Source organism: Panthera onca, chromosome A1 (genome assembly GCF_046562875.1).
Source record: "Panthera onca isolate mPanOnc1 chromosome A1, mPanOnc1 haplotype 2, whole genome shotgun sequence".
In the NCBI taxonomy this organism is placed as follows: domain Eukaryota; kingdom Metazoa; phylum Chordata; class Mammalia; order Carnivora; family Felidae; genus Panthera; species Panthera onca.
The window spans coordinates 137,751,691-137,777,203 of record NC_138339.1 but is presented as its reverse complement, the minus strand read 5'-3'; the positions used below and the strand labels follow the sequence as shown (position 1 = coordinate 137,777,203).

Here is a 25,513-nt window from a genome sequence, read left to right as displayed (position 1 = left end):
AAGAACCAATACCACTCTAGCAGGCAGCAAATACCATGTTGGGTTCTGATTTTTTTGTTAACAACCCTGTTTTAAAAAATGACTTAATGGTAAATTATGTCTGTAGTAGGATTTTCAGGAAGACGACAAAAACCAGCATTCGACTTGGCTAGCCAGAGTAAGCATACTCTTCAAAGACAGTTTTGAAAACAATACTTGTTTTTCTAATAATGAAATACATAAGAACTGTAGATGTTCTGGAAATGTGCAAAAAAAGAAAATGAAATCATTATGATCTTCCTTTAGATAACCCATCCAAGTAATAATTTTCTATGAAAAAGTCACGTGTATTTTAAATATTTTTCTAAAACATTGACGATAGTATACAGGCAAGGCTGTCTATGATTTTTTTTCACTTCCTAATATAACAAAAGTTTTCTTACATCTCTAAGGGTGCTTCTACAGGGCTTCCCCAACACTCCATCATTTGCATGTACCGTTACTTAATCATCCTTTATTGCTGATATTTAGGTTGTGGTTAAACCTCTGTTGTTTTGAACAGAATTTCCTTCTCCATTCATTCCACAAATGTACCAAACAGTACTAGGCTTTGGGGATACTACAGTGAATCGTGAAGAAAACTTTCCATTATGGAGCTGAGGTCACTGAGCATTTTTGTAGAAAGTGAAACTGTATGGATGTGAATGCCTGGTTCAGAGGGCATGTACATTTGAAGACTCTGTTTGCCAAGTCTTCACATTATGTTTGTGATGCCTCATCCAGGAGACAGAGAATGGAGCAGGTATCAGACTGGAATCTGGGTACTTCCGATGGAATACTGTTAACCACACTGCCTTGTAAATGTCATATACTTAGTATACTTACTACATGATAGTGATACCAAGTTTGGACAAGGCATAGGTTTTGTTTTAACTGAGAATATACCATTAAGAGAGAACCTCATATTCCTCTAGCAAGTAGCTATAAAAATGTTTTCATTTGCAACTACTCCTAAATTTTGTTGTTATAAATAAGAAGGATGAAGCAGTTAAGTCTGAGCCCCGGCTTCTGCATGGTCTTTAGAGTAACCATGCCAATGAGAACCAAATCCACTTGTGAATTGACACAGAGTTGGGGAGATGCAGTGAGGAGAGTCCTGGTCTCACAGACAAGGAGGACTGAGCCCCGAGAAAGGGTGCAGGACTCTTGACAGCATACACTTTGGTGTGTTCCAAGTGTATGAACAAGATTCCCCACAAACGAACAGGAAACTGAAGTCTACAGTCCCAGAAGGATACCAAACATCTCCATCTGTTGTGAGAGAAGAAGCCTAAGTAGTGAAAGCACTGTGGTTTGGGACAGGGGTGGAAATCAAATGGTTAATGGAAAAATGGTACAAATTAGAGCAATTCGTATGGATGCCGCCCCTGTTGTGATTTTTGTAGTTCTCTTGGAGAAAGGGGTCCTCTGTGCAAACTAATGACATATGACATCAAACTATGTATTAGAAACTCCAACCATTTTCATGTTCATCTGTTTATGCATGAAAGATAAATGGAATTTTTATACAAGTGATAGATTATCCCTACTGCATCTTGACTAAAACGCAAATCACCCATCAGGCTCACAGTAGATCTTTAGAACCTTATAGCTGAAAAAGTCCATAAAGTTGTCAAAGGACACTCTACATCCCTGACAAACACGTGTCTGGCCTCCACCTGCATGTTTCTATCACTAGGAACCTACTGCTTTGTACAACTGCTCTGTTAGAGTTCTTTCTTACAAAGAACTTAGTGTCCAGGCTTCTCCTTTCCAACAGCTGGCTATGATTCTGCTCAGGAAGGGCACCGACTTCTCTTTAGCTCAGTAGCCCTCCAGCTACTTGAAGACAGCTGTCTAATACTCTGCCCTAGAGTTCTCAAGTTCAATATCCCTCACTCTCCTAACCACCTTTTTGGTCACATTCCATCGGAAGCCCTCAAGGTAGGTGACTGACTTGAAAACGTGTTGCACGTGGGTAAGAACACCCCAGGTGTGGTTTTACCAGTGCTGAGTAACTGAACACATCTATCCATGTCCCTAACTGCAGTGGCACTTTGACAGCCAAGTCACACAGTTACTAGTGGCCACTCAAATCCTCCCCGGCTTCCTCACATCAACCATTTTATTATGTCCTGCCCATCACTTAAGAGGTTTTTCTTATAAGGACTCTGCTTTTGTTTCTAATCTACTTATTGGTTTAAGTTCTATCTAAATCCTAATTTCTTGAGATTAATAATCTTAATATCTTATTAATAAGATTTAATTTTGCATGACCTACAAATTTGATACCAAATGGCTATCTTCAGCCAACAGAATCGTGCTTAGTAAGTAGCCGAGGCTTAATATAGAGTGGCCTAGAACCAAAACATGCACTAGATGCGTATGGCAGCAAATTGCTGGAAGGCAAGGATCATGTTACTCACTAATTTGTAACATCTTCCACGTTTACAATACAGTGGCCACCAAATATGTGATTAAAAACGAAAATCTGAAAATGGAGCCTGCAGCATGGCACTACAGACCTTAACCTTTTCCAACTGATATTTATGTATAAATATTCTAAGTGTAGTTGTTTAATTCAGCTCTGAACCCACCTAATAGAGTGACTGCATCTGTCAAATGTATGTGCTGTGGACCGAATTTTGTGTCCCTCAAAGTTAATATGCTGAAGCTCTCATCCTTAATGTGATGGTATCTGGAGAAAGGGTCTTCGGGAGGTGAGTAGGTTTAGATGAGAGCATAAGGGTGGGGATCTCATGCTGGGATTCCTGCTCATAGGAGAAAAGACGCTAGAGACAGTGGGAGGACACAGTGTGAAGCAGCTATGTACAAGCCAGAGAGTCCTCACCACAAACTCAACATGCTCGTCCCCTGATCTGGAACTTTGAGCCTCTAGCACTGTGAGAAAGAAATTTCTGTTGTTGAAGCCACCCAGTGTACAGATAGCAGCCCAAGCTAAGACGGTTTGCTGTGCTGAAATGAAAATACTAGTATCTTGATCAACTAACTTAAAAAGTCTTCCCCCAAAGTCCGTAATTTGTTCTTATGATGCTTTCTAATGATGGCTTTTCTGACATGCAATACTGCTGAAATCGTAACTCAGATGAACAGGACATTCCAGAGAAGTCCAGTGGTGAACAGTAATTAAAAACACAGCCACAGAATCACATGTGAACCCTCCTGGCTCCATGATTTACTAGCTATGTGACCTTGGAAAGGGTACTTAAATCTCTAATCAGCAGGTTCCTCGTCTGTAAATGGGGATGATATCTTCCTCACAAAGCTGCTTTCAAGATTAAAAAAAAAAAAAAAAATTAGCCAAGAAAGCATTTATAAAAGCTCCTGGCCTATAGTAAGGGCTCAATAAGTAAGGGCAATTTTATTATTTATATTAATAATACAACTAGATTTGAAGTGTCTTACTTTTATGTTATTAAAAATTCAGTGTAATCAATTACCTTGAAATAGCAGCGAGAATCCTACAGCAGTCATACAAAAATAAAATTTAAAGGATTAACGCTATGAATAGGAACAAAAAAGCTACATACACCTACATTTATGGCAAAAAATAGCATAATGGTCCTTAGTGTAGATTTTCTATTTTGCTAGTCCACTACATTTTTCTTAAAGCTCTGACATTGTACTTTCCTTGGACCAATAGCCAATTAAAGGTTCTCCTACTGGAACTTGCATTGGTGTCTGGAAAAAAAGGGAATTTTTTGGTTATTATACCTGTTTAATTCATTCCTTATATCCAACAATTCTTGTCTCTCCGTCTTGACTGTATCTTTTTCCTCAGCAGCCAGGTAACGTAGTCTCATCTGTTCCAATTCTTCTTGCTGTTTTTTAAGACGAGCCATTTGACTTTCTTGTTCCCGCTCGAAAGAAAAAAACAAGCCAATGCTCTTATGTTAGGAATAAATGTATCTCATAGGACTGTGACTTGTGTTCATAATCCTGTTAGATGATACCCATGATATAGCCATGCTCTCCAACTGTATGAGTCACCTACTATCTGGGAAGGCCCAGGCTCTCTTGAAAGCTCTCACTCGTCTTCTTGTTATAAGCCATAATCATTCATGGCCCAATCAGTGAATTGAGGTTAGATAACCACCATAAGATAACAGAAGATGAAGGAAAGAAAGAGTCTGCTGTCAACATAATGACGTGCCCCAGGGAGCAGTGGTAAAAGCATCTAAGAAATAGTTTAATTATACAAAGATGTACCCTGAAAAATTGAACTAAGTGTCTCTGCACTGGTCACTAATTCTCCTTCAAGCTCAGGTAATAAATAATATGCCTTTCTACTCTTCTCCAAGATCACACAAAAATCTCTGCAGCTAGGATATAAAATTTCTTTAGAATGAATGTCTAACCTTCCACAGAATGGATATCCCATGGTTTACTTAACCACTCTCTCAGGAACAGGCACTTCTGATATCATAAGCACTGCTTCAGTAAAACACCCTATCATCTAACAGAGATGGTTCATGGTCCTTTCTACATATGTTTTGAGGGACAGGTCCTTTTCTTTGGGGTCAGAACCACCAAAGGGGAGAACTGTATCAACAGGTATGTCTTTTTTTAACATAAACTTTTTCTGAATAACAATAAACTGCCAAATGACGAGTGGACATTGTGGTAAAATTTTGCAAAGCAAACTCCTCCGTGCAGATTGAGAAACAGAAATTTAAGAGAACCCCAGAAATGCCTCTGTGGCTTCTGCCCAGCCATTAACCACTCATCCTTTCCTCAAGGTAATTACTACCCTAACTTCTAACACCACAAATTACTTTTGATTGCTTTGAACTTCATGTACATGGAATTGTATATATTTATGTTTGGCTATCTTGAGTTAAAATGGTTTGCAGATTCATTTGTATTTGGTATAGCTGATGTCTGCCATTCCTATATACTATTACACAGTCTATTCATTCCACCGTCAAGGGACATTTGGGTTGCTTTGTAATTTCGTTCTATAAAACTGATGTGAACATTATGTATGCCTTTCTACTGGGTATAGGATTCAACCAGAAGGATACGAAAATTTCAGTATTACTAAGTATTGTGTCAAATAGCTTTCAAAGTAGTTGGAACTAATTTGTACTTGCCTGTGAGTTTTCCAGGGCTCCATATTCTTATTGGCACTTGGTAATTTCTTTTTTTATTTAAATCATTCTGATAGGTTACATGGTGGTATCTCACTGTGATTTCATTTTGCATTTTTTTTCAAAGACTAATGAGGTTGAACATGGTATAATATTTGTAACGGCGTTCTTTCTTTTTGTGAATTTCCTGTTCAGCCATTTGGCACATTGCTCTACTTGGCTATGCATTTTCCCTTATTGATATATTCATAGTTCCTTATATATACTGAGTAAGTCTTCTGTCAATTATTTAAATATTGCAAATATTTTCCACTAGTTTTATTTTTTCTTGCCTTTTCATTCCTTTTAGTGGTGTTTTTGACTTAATTTTGACAGAGTCCACATCTGGTCTCATCTTTTTTGGCTGGTGCCTTCTTTGTCCAACTTAAGTAAATTTTTGCCTGCCTCAATCTTGAAGAGACTCTTTATGAAGATGCTCTCTTATACCATCCTGAAGGTTCATTCAGATCACTAATTCATGTACATGTATATGTAATTCATGTACTGGTTTTGAGGATGTGTGAGATCAAGTTTATTTTCTCCCCCCACCCCCACCCCCATATAGAACTTCAACTGATGTGGCAACATTTACTAAAAAAAAGTTCCATCTCCCATGGTTTGGCAGTAACAACACTGATATACCACCTCTGTCCATGTATGTAATATATGTATGGGTTTGTTTATGGAATCTCTCACCTGATCTATTTCTCTGCCTTTGCATTCAGTTATATTGCTTTGATGCTGTAACTTTGAAAATAATAACTCTTGATAAGTGATAGTATTAAGTCTTCCACCTCTGGCTGTCCTTCAGAATTCTCTTAGCTATTCGGGACTCTGACATTTTTATATAAATCTCTGTTGCTAAAGCTGGAATAAAGAAAGTCTCCTGGGATCTGCTTACGAGTGTGCTTAATGTACACATCACTTTGGCCAAAAGCATTATGTTTACAATACTGATTCTTCAATCAGTGAACAGTTTACCTCTCCAATTATTTAGGTCTTAATTTCATTTAATATTTTCTACTTCTCTACAGATGAAGGGTAAGAACAGTCTTAGAATATGCTTGTAGGTATTTCTTGATTTTAGATGTTATAGTAAATGGCAGTTTTTAAATTCTCATTTTCTAATTGGCCCTAGTGTAATTAAAATTGGTAATTATGTACTGAGTTCATTTCAGCAAACTTGCTAAACTCACTTATTAGCTCTAGTCTGTCACCTGTAGATACTTTTTGGTTTTCTAAATATAATAGTATCATCTACAAATAATAGTTTTATCTTCTCCTTTCCAACTGATACACCCTTTTAATGTTTTACTCGTTTATTTTCTGAAGGTGTTAACCAACCAACTTTACCTTTATTTAATAAATAAACTCAGTTCAGATGCTTATACACTGTTAATCAATGTTCCTGAGACTGGATGTCCAATTGATTTTGTTCTTATAATATCTTTGTCAGGTTTGGAGATCCAGATTATACTAGTCTCGTTTTTAAAAAATGTTCTGTCTTCCTTCTTTCTGAAACAGTTTAAGTTTAGCATTAGTTCTAAAACTTTTACTGAAATTCACATGTGAAGCCATCTGGGTCTAGAGCGTTTGTGTGAAAGTTTTTCATTACAGACTCAATTTCCCTAACAGCTATCCAATGAATATTTTGTTTCTTCTTGTGTCAGTTTTGTAAGTTCTGTATCTAAAGTTCACAAAAAAATTTTAATACCATTCTCCTCTTTTTAAATGACTGTGGGATCAGAATTCCTGTGTCCCCCTTTTTTTTTTCTTGATATTCTCTTTTTGTCCTTGAACACTCCATGGAGGAGGTCTTTTCAAAGAACTTTTTGCTTTGTTGACTGTGTTATATGCACATTTCCTCCCTATTTCATTAATTTTTACTTATCCCTTCCTTCTAATTGCCTTAATTTCTTGTTCTTTTACTATTTGAAAGGGATGTTTTGAAAAAAAAAATATTTTTTTTGCTTATTTTTTAAGTGCACTCAAGGTTATGAAATTTTCCACTAAGCACAGCTTGAATTAAATCTCATGTCTTGAGGGGGCACCTAGATGGCTCAACTGGCTGAGCATCTGACTCTTTTCTTTAATTAATTAATTTTTTAATTTACATCTAAGGTAGTTAGCATATAGTGCAACGATGATTTCCGGAGTAGATTCCTTAATGCCCCTTACCCATTTAGCCCATCCCCCAACCCCTCTAGCAACCCTCTATTTTGTTCTCCATATTTAAGAGTTTATGTTTTGTCCCCCTTCCTGTTTTTATATTATTTTTGCTTCCCTTCCTTTATGTTCATCTGTTCTTTGTCTTAAAGTAATATGAGTGAATTCATATGATATTTGTCTTTCTCTAATTTCACTTAGCATAATACCCTCAGTTCCATCCACGTAATTGCAAATGGCAAGATTTCATTCTTTTTGATTGCCGAGTAATACTCCATTGTATGTGTATATACCACATCTTCTTTATCCATTCATCCATCGATGGACATTTGGGCTCTTTCCATACTTTGGCTATTGTTGATAGTGTTGCAATAAACATTGGGGTGCTTGTTTCCCTTCAAAACAGCATACCTGTATCCCTTGGATAAATACCTAGTAGTGCAATTGCTGGGTTGTAGGGTAGTTCTATTTTTAATTTTTTGAGGAACCTCCATACTGTTTTCCAGAGTGGCTGCACCAGTTTGCATTCCCACCAACAGTGCAAAACAGATCCTCTTTCTCTGCATCCTCGCCAACATCTGTTGTTGCCTGAGTTGTCAATGTTAGCCATTTTGACAGGTGTAAGGTGGTATCTCATTGTGGTTTGGATTTGTATTTTCCTGATGATGAGTGATGTTGAGCGTTTTTTCATATGTCTGCTAACCATCTGGATGTCTTCTTTGGAGAAGTGTCTATTCATGTCTTTTGCCCATTTCTTCACTGGATTGCTTTTTTGGGTGTTGAGTTTGATGTGTTCTTTATAGGTCTTGGATATTAACCCTTTATCAGGCAGGTCGTTTGCAAGTATCTTCTCCCATTCTGTCAGTTGGCTTTCAGTTTGCTGATTGTTTCCTTTGCTGTGCAGAAAGCCTTTAATTTTGATGAAGTCCCAATAGTTCATTTTTGCTTTTGTTTCCCTTGCCTCCAAAGACATGTTGAGTAAGACTATGCTGTGGCCCAGGCTGAGGTCAAAGAGGTTTTTGCCTGCTTTCTCCTCTATGATTTTGATGGCTTCCTGTCTTACATTTAGGTCTTTCATCCATTTTGAGTTTATTTTTGTGTGTGGTGTAAGAAAGAGACTGTCTTTATTCTATTGGATATTCTTTACGGTTTTGTCACAGATTAGTTTGCCATACTTTTGTGGGTCCATTTCTGGGTTCTCTATTCTGTTCCATTTATCCTAGTGTCTGGTTTTTGTGCCAGTACCATACTGTCTTAACAATTACAGCTTTGTAATACAGCTTGAAGTCCGGGATTGAGATTGCCTCCGGTTTTGGTTTTCTTTTTCAAGATTGCTTTGACTGCTCAGAATCTTTTCTGGTTCTATACAAATTTTAGGATTGTTCTAGCTCTGTGAAGAATGCCGGTGTTATTTTGATAGGAATTGCATTGAATATGTGGATTGGGGAGTATCAACATTTTAACAATGTTTGTTTTTCCTATGCAGAAGCATGGAGTATTTTTCCTTTTTGTGTGTGTCATCTTCAATTTCTTTCATAAGCTTTCTACAGTTTTCAGTGTATAGATGTTTCACCTCTTTGGTTAGATTTATTCCTAGGTATTTTATGGTTTTTGGTGCAATTGTAAATGGGATTGATTCCTTAATTTTTCTTTTTGCTGCTTCATCGTTGGTGTATAGGAATGTAGTCGATTTCTGGGCACTGATTTGATATCCTGCGACTTTGCTGAATTCATGGATCAGTTCTACTAGTTTTTGGTAGAATCTTTTGGGTTTTCCATTTAGAGTAATATGTCATCTGCGACAAGTGAAAGTTTGACGTCCTCCTGGCTGATTTGGATGCCTCTTATTCCTTTGTGCTGATTGTTGAGGCTAAGACTTCCAATACTATGTTGAATAACAGTGGTAAAAGTGGACATTCCTCTTCCTAGGTTAGGTCTAACTTGAGGGGGAAGACTCTGTTTATCCCCATTGAGGATGGTATTAATGGCCTTTCATATATGGCTTTTATAATCTTGAGATATGACCCTTCTATCCCTACTTTCTTGAGGGTTTTTACCAAGAGTTTTTTATTATGTTGTATTTTGTCAAGTGCTTTCTCTGCATCCGTTGAGAGGATCATGTGGTTCCTGTCCTTTCTTTTATTGATGCATCACATTGATTGCTTTGCAGATTTCGAACCAACCCTACATCCCAGGTATAAATCCCACTTGGTCATGGTGGATAATTTTTTAAAATTTATTGTTGGATCTAGTTGGCTAGTATCTTGTTGAGGATTTTTGCATCCACGTTCATCAGAATTGTAGTTCTCCTTTTTAGTGGAGTCTTTGGTTTTGGAACCAAGGTAATGCTGGCTTCGTAGAATGAGTCTAGAAGTTTTCCTTCCAATTCTGTTTTTTGGAACAGCTTCAAGAGAATGGGTAGGTGTTAACTCTTCCTTAAATGTTTGGTAGAATTCCCCTGGAAAGCTATTTGGCCCTGAATTCTTGTTTTTTGGGAGATTTTTGATTACTAATTCGATTTCTTTACCGGTTATGGGTCTGTTCAAATTTTCTATTTCTTCCTGTTTCAGTTTTGGTAGTTTATCTGTTTCTAGGAATTTGTCCATTACTTCCAGATTGCCCATTTTATTGGCATATAATTGCTCATAATATTCTCTTATTATTGTTTGTGTTTCTGCTGTGTTGGTTATGACCTCTCCTCTTTTTTTCTTGATTTTATTTATTTGGGCCCTTTCCTTTTTCTTTTTGATCAAACTGGCTTTGGTTTATCAGTTTTCTTAATTTTTCCAAAGAACCAGCTCCTGGTTTCATTGATCTGTTCTACTGATTTGTTTTGTTTTGTTTCTCTTCTTTTTTTTTGGTTACGAGAGCACTGATTTCCTCTCTAATCTTTATTATTTCCTGTCTTCCTCTTCTACCTTCTTTTCAGCTGCTTTCTGGAGGGAGGGGGGGTTCTTTCCCATATTCTCCCCCTGCCTCTGTCCTCTCTCCACAAGCAAAAACAGCTCCCTGCCTTCCACAGCTTCTCTCTCCCCCAGTTCACTTCTCTGTGCCGTGTACCTGGTGCATTCTGTGGTTCAGGTTGTGCAGATTGTTGTGTTAATTCTCAAATCAGTTTTCTCGATGTGCAAGATGGTTTAGTGCAGATCTGGCTGCATTTCAGGGATGGGAGACACAAAAAAACCTCCATGCTCTTTCACTATCTTGACCCCTCTCTGAGCATCTGACTCTTGATTTCAGCTCAGGTCATGATCCCAAGGTCATGGGACAGAGCCCTGCGTCAGGCTCCATGCTGAGCAGGGACAATGGTTAGGATTCCATCTCTCTCTCTCTCTCTCTCTCCCTCTCCCTCTCCCTCTGCCCCTCTCCCCTGCTCTTGTGTGCTCTCTCTCAAAGAAAAAAAAAAGTATCTCATGTCTTGATAAGCTATATTTTCATTATTTTTTGGTTCAAAATATTTTCTAAATTCACTTGTCTCCAGTTTAGCTATGGGTAATTAGAAGCATACTACTTAATTTTCAATCATTTGAGGATATTCATTATCTTTTCATTAATTTCTAGCTTAATCTCACTCTGGACAGAACATATTCTAAATTACAATCTTCTGAAATTGAGAATGGTTTGACCTAGCACATGAGCAATTTGGCTAAATATTCCATGTATACTAGAAAACGCATATTTTGGACTTTTCTGCTAAAATATTCTGTATACCAAGGGTTGTGTTGTCTAAACGTTCTAAATATTTACCAATTCTCTTGTTTGCTCTATCAGTTCCCAGGAGAGTTGTGGTAAAAATCTACCATTATTATGCATTTTTCTATTTTTCATTTAGTTCTATAGATTTTTGCTTTACCTAAATTTGTGGCTGTTGTCAGGTGCACACACGTGTGGAATTGCTGTCATCTTCCAGGTGAACTGACCCTTTTACGATCATGAGCATTCTATCTACGGTAATGGCTCTTGCCCCCAAATCTGCTTTGCCTGATAGAAGTCTTGCTAGATAGGCTTTCCTGTGATGAGTCTTAACATAATACATACTTCTCCCTCTTTTAAATTTATCCATTGTATATCCTTACATTTAAGCTATATCCCTTATGAGTGGTGTACTGTTGTTTAGTTTTTCATGCAATACTGGTCTCTAATGACAGTATTTAGTCCATTTATATTTCAAGTCATTGGTGATATATTGGATTGCAATCTTTACATGTTGGTATTTTGTACTTGTTCTATCTCTTTGGGGTTATTCTTTTTTTTTTTTTTTTTTTTAGGTTAGTCTAATCCTTTGTCATTCCATTTCCCCTGCTCTATCAGCTTCTCATTCATTTTTACTCTTCATTTACAAATAATAACACAAATCAGTCCTTTGACAACTTCAAATAATGGAACATATTTTAAGCATTTTAACTCTATCCGTCTCTTCTACTCTTGTTCTTCTGTTTTTGTCAAGAAATTTAATTCTATCTATATTTTAAAACCAACAAATATTTTGAGTGTTGCTTTCTACAATCCGTATTTATATTTTAGTCAGACATTTATTTCCATTGCTGTTTATTCTCCTGTTTTCATTTGGGATCATTTTCCTTCTGAAGAACACCTTAAATTATTTTCTCTTACTTTAGGTTTGCCATGACAAAGTCTCCTAGTTTTTGTCACTCTGAAAAGTCTTCCTTCTGTCACTGTCATTTATGAAGAACATTTTCATTGGGAAGAGAACCTTAAGTTGGCAGTTCTGTTCTTGCAATACTTTAAGGATGTTATCCTGCGGCTGGAAAGTCATCTGTCAGTCTTATTGCTGCTCCTATGAAAGCTATGTCTCCCTCTAGCCCCATCTTCCTAAGGGTTTCTTTGCTTTTTGGCAACTCCGCTACCATGAACCTAGGTATGGTTTACTTGGTATTTATTCCTAGAGTTCATAAACACTCTTGAATCTATGAATTGCTATCTTTTTCACTTTTAGAGATTCTCATGTAGTATCTCTTCAAATCCTGCTTTCTCTCCCATTCTTTTTCTGAGGGGTTGCTAGAGGCTTCATGTTTGTCTCCCCCAATACATATAGGTTTCCCTGTTTTCTGAAAGTTGGAAGTAAGCCGTTTGACAGTTAGAAAAAGCTACATTAGTATCGATTTTTGCTAAATAAATCCAAAGAGGATTTTGGCTATTCTGAAAACCATTACCATGCAAATGTAGGTCTTCTGTAAGAGCAAAGTGGTCTAAGGCCAACTGTGGGTAAGCTGGGGATGCTCTTTACTTTGCATCATTTCTGCTTAAGAGAGGTTTCACAGGAACGCTCTACTTTTAGATAGCTAGGGAAATGTGTGTTATGAAACCTAATCCCCATTTTGAACTGTTAGGGGATGGGGCCTTTGGGAGGTGATTAGGTCATGAAGGTAAGCCCTCCTAAATGGGACTGCTGCCCCTGTAAAAGAGGCCCAGCAGAGCTCCCTGACTCCTCTTCCACGAGGACTTGACAAAAAGGTGGCCTTTTATGAACTGGTGACTGTGCCTAGACCCTGATCTTGGCCTTCCAGCCTCCAGAAGTGTGAGAAACCAATTTCTGTGATATTTTGTTATGGGAGCCCAAAGAGACGAAGACAGGGTCTGTAGTTACAAATGGTGGTCAATCTCATATCCTCTATCTCAGGGGTCACTCATGTTGTTTGCTATTTTTTCCATCCTTTTTCCCCCTCTGTTTCAGCTTAGATGCTTTTTACTGACCTGACTTCACACATCCTTGGTTCTGCTGCATCCAATCTGCTGTTAACTCATCTTTTACATTCTTACATATCACTTAAAATATTTCTCAGTTCCACAATTTCTACATTATTCAAAATATTCTAATTCTTTATTCCATTTCCCCATCATATCACCTTTGTTCTAGAACACAGTAATAGCAGTTATTTCAAACTTGGCATCTGGTGACTCTAAAATCTGGATTACCTGTTGACTTCTATTGAGCAAAGGGCATTAACAGGCATTGCTTAGTGAAGAAAGACAAGTGGTTGATATGCAAAAGAAAAGCTGCTCCAAGTAAGTCATCAGGGATAGGAAAACCGAAGCCACAAAGTGACACTATTTCAAACCCACCAAACTGGAAAAAATTAACACATGTGATAATAGCCAAGTGTTGGACATCATATGAAGAATAACAGTTACACACCACTCTTGGGAACTCAAGAGTCATACAAGCACTTGGGAAAGTAATTTTGCCCTATTTAGCAAAGTGTTAGAAAGCAGCGACCCTTATTACCAGAAACTCTACTTTTTGATATAAATACTAGAGAAACTCGGACAAATTCAAAACTTTTCAGTGTTGTCTTGTTCTAAGTTAAAGGAAAAAGCCATTGAAAAAGGACTGGGTAAAATGTGCTATGTTCATCTGTTTGTTTTATAAAGCAATAAAAATGAACTATAGCTACTTGCCTCAACATAGCTAAATCTTAAAACCAATTTTGAGTCATACAAGGCAGACAAGAGAATGATTCAAAGGCAATGAGTCCATCTACATAAAGTTTAAAACCACACAAACGTAAAGAAAAGCAAAGGGAGAATAAATACCAAATTTAGGCAAGTAGTTACCTCTGGAGAGGATGCAGTTGAGCAAAGGCACAGAAGGCTTCCAGAACACTGATAATGTGCTCTGGTTCTTAAAATAGAAGTGGGGGTGGGGGGGGGGCGGGTAGGGTGCATAACCATCTTCTTTTTCTTTCCCTCTTTGGACTGTTATGGTCTATTTCTTTTAAAAAGCAACTATTAAAAAAGAAAGGAAAAGAAAGCTCGGCAAAAACAGACCCAGTTGTTACCTCTGGCTGGTGATTTTTATTTTCTGTGTTATGCAGTGCTGCAAAGTTTGTCTTTGTTTACAATAAGCAAGCATAATTACAAGCAGAAAAAAATAATAAAAGCCAATTATGTTAGGTTAGGTTACTTTGTAAAATTGTAATTTTATAAGACTTGAAACATCCTAGTTCTAAAACACAGAAGACAAGCCTTGAAACGCCTTGAATTTTTCATCACATATATGGCATTAATACTGATCACACATGCACACACAAAAATTAGAGGTTACAGAAAGAAATCCTCTCTGCTGCCAGGTGCTCTGGGTTAAAGACTCCTCAATCAAGTGAGTATAATCTTTATTTTGCCTGAGCTGCCTATAAATCCAGAGAGGAGATGTAAACATGCATACACTAGACTAAACAGCGGCTAAAAAGTGGCCACTACTTACTCTCCCGCTCACACATACCATGTAAGTCTGTGGGAAAAACTTACAACTAAACTAAGGAACTCAAGTCAAGTTTTCTGAAAATAACCCAGAGCTGACAAGTCAGTAGGAGGGCCTGGATGGTTTCAAGACACAGTTTTTAACCAAGACTTGGACCTCCAACTGTTTTCTTAAACAAAGATTTACATCCCATCCTTGGCTAAATTACTTATAAATTAATCAAATTAATTACCCTGAGTGGATAAGCAGGAGACTGGACAAGATAGTGCTGATGTCAGCCAATGAAGCCTGTGTTGTTTTAACTAAATATATCAGAGCTTAGTTTTAAACAGATCTACTGTGCACAAATATGGTAAGGGACCCACATCCTACCCAAAATCTTAGTTCTGTTTCCTGTCTTGGGAACAAGCGGACCTAGTTTCAATTTATCTCACATAATGAAAACGTTAAATTTTCTACACGAACAAATTCATACCTCTTAATGATTTATTTTCCAAAAGGAGTAGCTTTTATTCAACCTACACAATTGTTTTCTAAGGTGATGAGAAATATTTTTAAACATTTTTTTAGAAAAAAAAAATTAAAGTGACAATCTTGAGTATTTGTCAAACAATGAAACCTTTGGTTTAAAAATATTTCTGTAGTGTATCTTCATGGAGACTGGGGGTGGGGCGGAAACAACTAAATTTCCCCTTAGATGTCTCACCATCAGAATTCTTTCAGATCTGTGCTACACATTGTACCAAAGATATCAAATCCAGAATGTCTGGGTATCATTCCTTGTTTTCTAACTTAGGACCCATTTATGTTTATTTGTTTGGTTTTTTTTTTGTTGTTTTTTTTTTTTTTTTACAGCTGTTACCTCCCCAAGTTAGCAAAGAACAACAACAAATTTACAGCTTGGAAACACAGACTTTTAAGGTTGGGAATTAGACGATTTTTTTTTTTCCCTAAATCATTAGAAGAGTATGTTTGTTTTTTGTTTTTTTTTTTTTAATTCACAAATTGACTGTACTGGGTCACCTTTGAGTAATGGAAATCTGTTTAAACATTCTTTTGGCAATAGGCACCCAGCATTAGATCTTATTTCCAAGCTTTACCAGCTGGGTTTTGTCATTAACATTTATTAACAATCTAAGATATGGCTTTCCCCATCTAATCCGTACTACACAAATGTTTTGTATGGCCCTCCAGAGGATTTTGCTGTGACAAATTACTGGCAGAGATTATAGCCCCGTGGCTATTCACCAGAGGCAATGTAAAATTAACATGGTACTAATCCAATTTAAACAAGAAGTTGCACAAACAATCCTCTGAACAAAAGCAGATAGAGGATTCCAATTTTATATTCAAACACAATAAATGTGTTTTTAATAAAAAGTTCTAGAAAAATATGGTACTTTCACACATATGAATTGTGCCTATTTGATGAAGCTATTAATTTTAACCCTATAAGAACAGTTAGTGGCAGAGCACAATTTGGGATGGTCATGGCAAAGGCTTATATTTGCTCTTCAAGTACCAAACCTCCAATGTCGTCTGTGGAACATCAGTGATTCCTAGTGACCTAAAGGTTGTTTACAGTGTTGTTTCCAAAGCAGAAAGTTAGTGGGATAAGGAACAGAATTAGTCTCGAGGAAGATTACTGCACTCAAAGAAGGAGGCTCTTTTCTTGAAGAAATAGTTTAGAGTTGAATTCTAAATTTAACGCCGTTTTCTTAATACATAAAGTAACTCACGGGGAAGCATCTGACTTTCGTGATAGCCTCTCCTACTAGGAACAAACAGCAAAATTATCTGCCCATGCTTTTTAGGCAAGGGGGTAAATGTAAAAGAATGGATGAAATGGGAAGATTCAGAAGGTAACAAAAGGGTACGGGGATGCACGTGACAGGAAGGAGACATTTCAGTCATTAACGATTACTCCTCTCTCCAAAGGAAATGCCCTCCTCAACGCTCACACTTTTCCACCTTTTCATTACTGGTTCTGGTAATGCCCCATGATTCATTCCCTTAGTCTCTGAGCCTTCACTGTGTAACTTCTTTAATGGCAGGCACCATTTTCTACTTCTTCCCCATCTCCTCTCCGTACTTTGGCATCCTGACTGGAGCTTCTTCTCGCTCGAGGTCACTTCAATTCTCATTATGAGAGCTGGTCTAACAGTCACTGATGCCATTTTCCTTGCTGGGATGTGCCAAACCATGACTTGTGCCTGGATACTGTGTCAGAAATCCCTAAAACCTTCCAGGGCTCACTTTCTTCTCCTCGAAATTCTTTCATTATTTGGCTTCCATGGAATAACCTGATACCAGCATAAAGGGGAAACAGCCGGGACCCCAGTCCAGTGGCTCTAATCCTTGCTCTCTCACTCGTGACCTGTGCGATCTGGTGCACCTTCCTTAACTTCCCTAAGTCTCCGTTTCTTTCATCTAGAAAATCGAAATTCAGTTACCAGCTCTACTGCGATCTTGGTTAGGATGAAATGACAAGGTGTGAGGGGCCTGAAATCATGACCGCCCTCTTGCTCTCTGCCCGTTGGTTCCATCATCAGCTGTCAGGCCTCCTCTGCAAACCTAAGAATGCTCAGTTTTATCTACCACAGCTTAAATTCTCACATCTGCAAGGAGCCCAATCATCCTCCCAATACCAGCTGCATATTTCTGAATGCTTGCTGAATTTCTTTTGGCAAAAGTCAAGATGTCCACATTCGCAAGTCCTTTCTCCTCCTTGTATTACTACCGTTATTTCCATACTGGAAAACTCGCTTTGCAGACACTGAGGCTTGAGCCTCTGGCATCATCTTCAACTTTCTACTTTGCATTACAATCAGGTAAAAACGGGGCTATACCAATCTACCAAAACCATGTTTTGGGTTTTTTTTCCCCAGGAATCTGTGTGTCACGTTCCCACTTAAGTTCCAGTCCTGGTTACCTGAAATTACCTCTAAAATTGACCCTCCTCTCTTGTCCAAGTAGAGTCTCTGCTTTCCACCTTCCTGCATGTTTGCTATATTCATTTTGTTGGTTACATTTATAGCATTTCCCTCTCTGCTTTCTTAAATCACAACCAGCTCACCAGAGGTATACTATCTCAAATACTCCTCTTCCACAGCGTCCTACTTAAGTGCTATTAAATAGATGTACTTTCCCGTCCTGCCTCCTCAGGATGGTTCTTGTCACAGCTCTCACTCTTAAATATAAATGTTACATTTATAATTTTCTTCCCTCTTAATAAATTGCAAGCTCTCTGAGGGAAAGACTTAAGTTTTACATACACCAATAAATCTATCGCAGTACTGTGAATACAGGAGGCCCTCAGTGCACGCATCTGTCCTTGATCCTGTGAACATTTATAAAATACTTTCACTTCGTGTAATATTCTGTTATGCTTACAATCTCAACTCTTCGACGAGCTACATTAAGGCAAACTGTATTGTTTATTCTCCTGAGGTCTTGTACATACCTCTCTTTGAGAGCAGTAGGTGTTTAGTACAATACCACAGAGATGTTTAATAGCATTTGCTGGTCATGGAGACAGAGGAAAAAAATACAATTATGAAAGACCCTATGTGCCAAATTTCACTACGAATAAACTGATCATTAAAGAAAGGCAAAAGTTTGAAGGGTTAGGTCAAGTAGATTCGATTCTAAAGAAAAACCTTGCTCACATTTAATTGATCTTAATCATTTGAGCAAACTTCACTCCAAAATAAGATTAATTTCTCCTGAGGCTTATGGCATTTGTTATTTAGTAGTAGGAAGAAGAAGAAAAAAGAAGTCTAAGAAGAATTCAGGAAACCACTATCACTTTTAAATTCTTGTAAAATTGTGCAAAAATTGTCTGTGATTCCTTTTCTTAACTGAGTAAATGACTAGTCTTCTAGGACTAACATTTGAAATCAGCTGTTCAGCTGGAGGACATGTTAAATTTTTTCAGTTATTCTGAAATTTCTTTTCTGAAAGTTACTTTCAATGGAAAGAAATTAAGACAAAAAAAATGGCCGTTTTATAAGTGAAAGTGAAAGAAATCATTCCTAATTTCTTCTGGGGAGGACAACAGTTGCCAATTTGAAAAAAAAAAAAAAAAAAAGGACCTAAGAATTAATTTTTTTATTAAGAAAACAATCTTTTAATAATCTCAAAAATAGCCCTGCAGATCCAAATGTCCACATATGAACGTAATAGCTATTGCCAAATACGCATACTTTTAAAGAATCAAGGGGAAAAAGACATAAAAAGAAGAATCCATCATCAGCTATAAACTACATACCTGTTTAAGTCTGGCAAGTTCTTTCAAAGCTCGTCCCCACTGCTGCTTGTAATGTAGTTTAGACTTAGTTGCAGATTCCAACTTCCTTTCAAGTTCAACCTAACAGTGATTAAAATCGTATCAAGTGAAACACTATACCACTGTGTACAATCACTGAAAGATAATATATACAAAGAGTCTGGCTTAAGAAAAGAGTTTATACAGTGTAACATACGACATCATCTAAAACTGTTATATAATTTACTATAAATATTATGGCACATGAACATTTTCTTGTTTAAAATATAGTCGTATTTTTACTGCCTAACAGCCTATACTGAAAGGAACGGAATCAGTCTTAACCTCCAGACAGTTACTATAAATGTATTAAAACGTGTATAGAGTGCAAAACATTCATTTTTTACAAAAAGCAGTCCTTACTGTTAGCATTCCAATTTAGCTGGCACTCGACATCTCAGAAACCTAGTTCTTCCTTCTGGGGGCCTATCATGAGATGGAACTTGGTCTTACAACCCCGAGAGCTAGTAGAGATACTCTTAGAACTCTATTGCCGCAAAACTCGGAGAGTGCTGAGAGCAGGGAGATCTTTTATCAGAAAGCAGTTTACTGAGAAAGAGGACAAAGGGGAAAATATTTTAAGAATGTTAAAATAAACCTGAGAGTAGGAAAAATAATGCTCCTCATAACACTAACTTTGATTTTCTATTTTTCCTCAAACATATAAAGAAAAACATGAAAGTGATTCCATTAAAAAAATGGTTATTTATACTTGCAGCAGGCAATCTGTTGTGCATGAACCGAAGCCAACTTGGCGATGTTCTGGAATGTACGTTCTCAGTGTTTCAAACCAAGTACCAAACAAATTCATGAAGCCAACAGACAGTTTTACTATTTAAGTGATAATGTAATAATCTGCCTGAATTACAGCACAATACTGTGACTCTAAACTGGTCTAAGTTTTTTATGTCAAGTCTAGTTTTTCCCATACACACAACTCTTCATGTTTTGCAGGAACATCAAACCAAAGGCACAGTCCCAAACTTCAAACTTCAGAAAACGTGTATGAAAATAAAAGGAAAGGAAAAGCAGATTGCCAAATTCCCTTCACAAAAGACCAGAATATTCTCTGCAGTAATATATGAACTCATGGAGTCACGGTCTTTTCTGCTTTATAAATCCCTGGTGCTTGAATTTAAAGGTGTTGACATTTCACAACTAGACTTACATGTCTTAAGTTGAATAAATACTCTGAGATTATCAAAGGTGACCTCTTCTACTTGTGCCCCAAAGATTTATACATATTACTTGGTAAGTTAACAGTAGGGCATAAGTCAGAGGAATAGCAAAAATCATTTTATATTGCTGGGATAAAAGGGTAGTATTTAATTATAAAAGTGATCATGTCCCTGGGTCTTGGAGAAGGTCTGGTAGCCTAGACTGGCCCAAGGATGAGGGTTAGGAAGGTATAACCCCAGAGGGATCAAGTATATCCCATGGACTGACTCAATAGAAAAGGCTGGATAGGTTTTATCAGTTTTGCCAGGATTATCAAAATCATATTTGCATATTCACAGTTAAATTAAAAAAAAAAAAAAAAAAAAACGTAGTTTGCAAATTTCAGATTCAAACCCCACTTTTCTAATGCATTCCTATGACCTAATCAGTGATTCCTAACCTTTCTTCTTTTTTTTTTTTTTTTTTTTTTTTTTTAAGAATACAGGTGCCTCTGTGATTCTAAGGAAACATAGGGGACCCAGTTCCCAGAAACATGCACACAACTAAAGATTTGAGAGAACTCCAGGGCATTCAACGACCTTGAGTTGAAACCTCTCCTCTTGAGTAGATCTAAGGCTTGGGCAAGCTTTTCACTTACCTCATGAACCAAGTTACAGATTTCTCATGTGAAAACTCACCTCAGGACCCAGAGTCCATTCAGAGGCCAGTGCAGGCAGAAAGCACAAACCCGTGTTCACTCGTTCTCTGTCTCCCTGTTTCTAGGCCCACAAGTCTCATTCTCTGCTCAGTGGATGGCACGGTCTTTGTCTCTGATGCCCTCTTCCCCACTGTCACAAGGAACTACAGAGACTTCTCCCTCGGAGAACTTGGCAGTTTTATTCTTTTATGTTGCTCCTGCCCTTTCCTTAGCCCACGTTCGTATCTTCTCCAGTCTCCTCAGCCTCCACACTTTTCTGTCTCCAAATCCCGCAAACCACTGTCAGGTCAATTTACTCTCAAAGATGCCGCTGCTGCTACTTGCCTGCAGGCTTGAACCTACACTCCTCTGCCTGTTTTAAGGTGTTCCAGAATCGAACTTCTGTCCTACTTGCCGCACCTATTTCCTTGGTGTTCCTCAACAAAAAACCCTCTACTCCAGCCCGTAGGTTGGTGTCCTGGTTCACCCCCCCATCACCCAATTAACTTCCTACGCCTGTCACTTTCTTCTCTGCTTACTTAAAACTATTTTCTCAACTGCAAAGAGTTTCTATCATATTCCCTGGTATTTGATCACACACAGTCACTTCAGGCTCCTTGAGGCATCTCTCCAATTTTATTACAACCTCTTTAAAAGTGAGGTCCCAGAAGGATCATGTACTTTTCCTCCTCTTTTTTCTCTCATCTTTGCCTTTGCCTTAAGACAGGGGTGGACGCATGGTAGCTACCAAATAATCATAAATACATAAATTTTGGCATTTATCTTCAACTTCAGTCTGCCCTGCTATATTAATGTTTTCCATATTTCATTTATTTAAAAACCTAATTATTTTTAAGCCATCTAAGAGACACTCCTAGTTAAAAGCAAATCATAAACTATTCTTGACTTTTTTTTTTTTTTAAATTTTTGTTTTCAACCTTTTTTATTTATTTTTGGGACAGAGAGAGACAGAGCATGAACGGGGGAGGGGCAGAGAGAGAGGGAGACACAGAATCGGAAATAGGCTCCAGGCTCCGAGCCATCAGCCCAGAGCCTGACGCGGGGCTCGAACTCACGGACCGCGAGATCGTGACCCGGCTGAAGTCGGACGCTTAACCGACTGCGCCACCCAGGCGCCCCTATTCTTGACTTTTTAATAAAAGGAATGAAGAATTACATCTGGTAAAACTGTATCTTATTTTACACCATTTCAGTGAAAATTGAAGTATTTCTGTTAAACTGAAGAGAATAGGTAATCAGCAAATGCACTCTATTTCACATAACCACAAGTTATACAATGAATAAGATACTTTTTCACTTATGTCTTTCCTTTTGTGCGTTTATATCTTTGTTATTACTTAGCAATAAGAAATAAGATTCTGCCCTCTTCTGGCTCCAAACAAAATTTACCAAGAATTTTCACCAGAGCTGAGAAGCCGTGTTTTACTCAACACTTAAACATGCTGGATGAGTTCCTTGGGTCTCAAACAGAGGCAGTTTAATTATTCATTTTTTTTCCCCTTGCCCTTCACAAGTTCATGGCACTGTTTACATTTTTGATACGTTGAGGGATTTTTATCCTTTTGGTAGAAGTATAGTTGGAAAACGGGATTTAAAGAAATCACGTAAAATGTATTTCTATGGTAGCTAGTTACCAACTTTCTATTCGCAAAAGATAAGGTTCTAATTGTGAGATATGTGGTCTCTGAAGGTAAAATAAAAATACTCTTTGACGCTTAGTGTCTGTGCACTTCAGCTATCTTTGGTAGGTACCACAGAATTCACAGTTGTAAACAGGGAAATAGTTGAATACTTGTTTTTAATCAAAAGAGGGGTTATGGGGCACCTGGGTGGCTCAGCCAGTTGGGCGACCGACTCTTGACTTCGGCTCAGGTCACAGTCTCTCGGTTCGTGGGTTTGAGCCCCACGTTGGGCTTGGTGATGACACTGCAGAGACTGCTTGGGAGAGCCTCTCTCTCTCCAAATAGGTAAAATAAACTTTTTTTTTTTTAATTTTATTTATTTTTGACAGAGAGAGAGACAGAGCATGAGCAGGGGAGGGGCAGAGAGAGAGGGAGACACAGAATCGGAAGCAGGCTCCAGGCTCCGAGCTGTCAGCACAGAGCCTGACGCGGGGCTCGAACTCATGAACTGTGAGATCATGACCTGAGCCGAAGTCGGATGCTCAGCCGACTGAGCCACCCAGGTACCCCCCCCCCTTTTTTTTAAGAGGGGTTAAAAATGTCCAACTGGATTCAAGTTCACTGATAGAGAAATTCAAAAGGCCCAAGAATCAAATGGAGAAACGAAAAGATTTTCCAGGTATGTAAGAAGCAGAATCAACAAGGCTTGGCAGTTAAGTGCACGTGGGGGTAGGAAGAGGAACCAGAGACAGCGTGGCAATGGACAGGCTGCAGCAAGTCAGTGAGTTCAGAAGCAGAACAAACTGGTTAATACCTGCGTCAACCCCCAAAAAACTTATTTTACCACACCCTTTCTTGTCGCCAGCTTTTCTACGTATTATTCACCCTTTCTGCCTCTTAAATAGCGTTTCTACTTCCTAAGACTGACTCTTCTTTGGTCCACTCATCCCCTCCTCTCTCAAAGCTCAATTTCTTCTTGCTATTAATTGCTTATCCTCAATCTAAAAATATTCAGGGGCACCTGGGAGGCTCAGTTAGGTGAGAGTCCAACTCTTTGACTAGAGGTCGTGATCCCAGGGTGGTGGGATCAAGCCCCACATGGGGCTCGGCCTTGGGCCTGCTCCCTCTGCCCCTCTCTGGCTCACTCAAAAAATATCTCTGTATATGTTCGTAGATTTTCCACCTACCATATAAGGTTTTAATAACGTGAAGCCCCCAGGTTACATATTTTCCTGTTTTTCAATGCCAAACTTTGATAACCCTCTGCAGTTTTGCTTCTTCAAAATCTCTTACCTGCAAAACATAAGGCCCTTCTTCAACCATTCTTGACTTAGCTGTCATAAGAGATGATTTCTATTTCCTTATTCTCCAAATCCCTCCTCTTAGCACTGCACTAGACTGTCTTTACTATGTCTCTGGATCTTTTTAGCCTCCTTCTCTGACTCTTGCTTTTTGTACCTGAGGCCGTAGTTCCCACCAACTTGTCTGGGTGTCCTTCCTAAAGACACCTTAGACCATTTCATCTAAATCCAAGGCGGTTAGTTTATTCCAGTGATTCCAAATCTTTATCTCTACCCCCTTTTCTCTCTTCCTACTATACTTGCCTATTTGTTAAAAAACGGTTTATTTAATTTTGAGAGAGAGAGGGATAGAGAGAGTCCGGGAGAGAATCCCAAGAAGCTCCGAGCTGTCAGCACGGAGCCTGACACAGGGCTCAAACTAATGAACTGTGGGATCATGACCTGAGGTGAAATCAAGAGAGTCAGACACTTAACCGACTGAAGCAGCCAGGCATCCCATACTTACCCATTTTCAACCCCTCAGTGAACTGCTCCGCTTCAACTTTTTCTGCTAGAGTCTCAAATGGAACCTGCCTAGAACCGTAATTCTCTACAACTTTCAACCTCCTCAAAAAGTTCTTCCTGAAAATTCTTCACTCCTATTAACATCCATTAAGCCAATGTAATACACTTGAGAGTAATCTCTGACTTTTCTTACCAGATGAAATACCAATTCTTTAACTTAGCATCTAAGGTCTTCCCCACATATGGCCACAAATTATCTTAATTTCTAGCATTCTCTTATCAGCCCTGTTATTTTCCAACAACTACCACAATAGTTAAACTCCCAAGTTCTAGTCAAGCTATTACCCGAATATGCAATAGGCTTTCTAACCCCTCTAGTTCTCTTGAATACTTCTTGGAATATTCTCCCACACACATTCACTTATTAATGTGCCCTTTAGATTCTATATCTAGTCTCCCTTCTTAGTTTACCTCATGTGTTGATTTCAGAAGTAGCTTTGTCTCCCCTTTGAGTTCAAGGCATTTAGTAAGAGAGAGTTAGATAGTATGGTAAGCTATTATCTGCCTTTCACTTTAATTATCTGGGTAAGTTCCCTGCCTCTTTGTAGGACTCGTCATTTATTTGACTCTCTCTTGAACGTTTTTAAATCATACAGCATAGCATTTAGCACAGCGCCCAGGAGCATGCAACTTCGCTGGATAATGAAAAACCAGTTCTGTCATTTAGCATCCTGCCAGGAAACTGGTTATACAGGTAACAGGAAAGCACAAATGCTAGAGAGGATAGGATGAGGCAAGCAGTGATAAGCAGGAGCAGCCAGGCCCTACGTCTCCGGGGCAGGAGGGACTACAAAAGCAAGTACCATGGGTAACAGTTCTTCCTACTAGGAACGCAGAAACACAGATTGTTCATGCAGTAGGGACAGCCCAAGGCAAGCTGGAGAGAAGGTGTCTAGCCAGAGAGGAAACCATAAAAAGGTGCACCTACTAAGAGAGAAGGGAAGCACACAGACAAAGAGAAGAACGAACTACCCTGGCAACTTCCTGACACCCCCTACCAATCTTCTGATAGTGCCCCCTAGTGGCTACATCTGCAGCGGAAAAGAGGCAAGGAAGCCTTCAATAGAATGTTCAGTGGACAATGACAGGCCATGGCTGACACCATGAAATCCTGTAACTTCTGAAAATTATTCTCTTATTACCTGTGTCATTTCTTGGGTAGGCTGTATCTTTTTAATAATACCTAAAAAAATACTAAACGATAAAATGCAACAGCACATACTGTCAAACTTAACATTACACATTTTGGACAGTACACATTTTTTAA

The 25,513-nt window shown here is 38.3% G+C and overlaps 1 protein-coding gene across 4 annotated transcripts in view; it reads right to left on the bottom strand.

Moving 5' to 3' along the window:
* CEP120 (centrosomal protein 120) overlaps positions 1–25,513 on the bottom strand; it is a 79,338-nt gene that overhangs the window by 6,899 nt on the left and 46,926 nt on the right. For 3 of the 4 annotated variants that reach the window (XM_060636265.3, XM_060636262.2, XM_060636263.2), the window contains exons 19-20: positions 18,827–18,925; positions 3,754–3,899 (exon numbers count right to left, since the gene is read on the bottom strand). In XM_060636265.3, the coding sequence (XP_060492248.1) occupies positions 3,754–3,899; positions 18,827–18,925 (245 nt within the window). Of the gene's footprint in view, positions 1–2; positions 237–3,753; positions 3,900–18,826; positions 18,926–25,513 lie in introns of those variants that run through there. The other variant, XM_060636264.3, reaches the window with a different exon arrangement.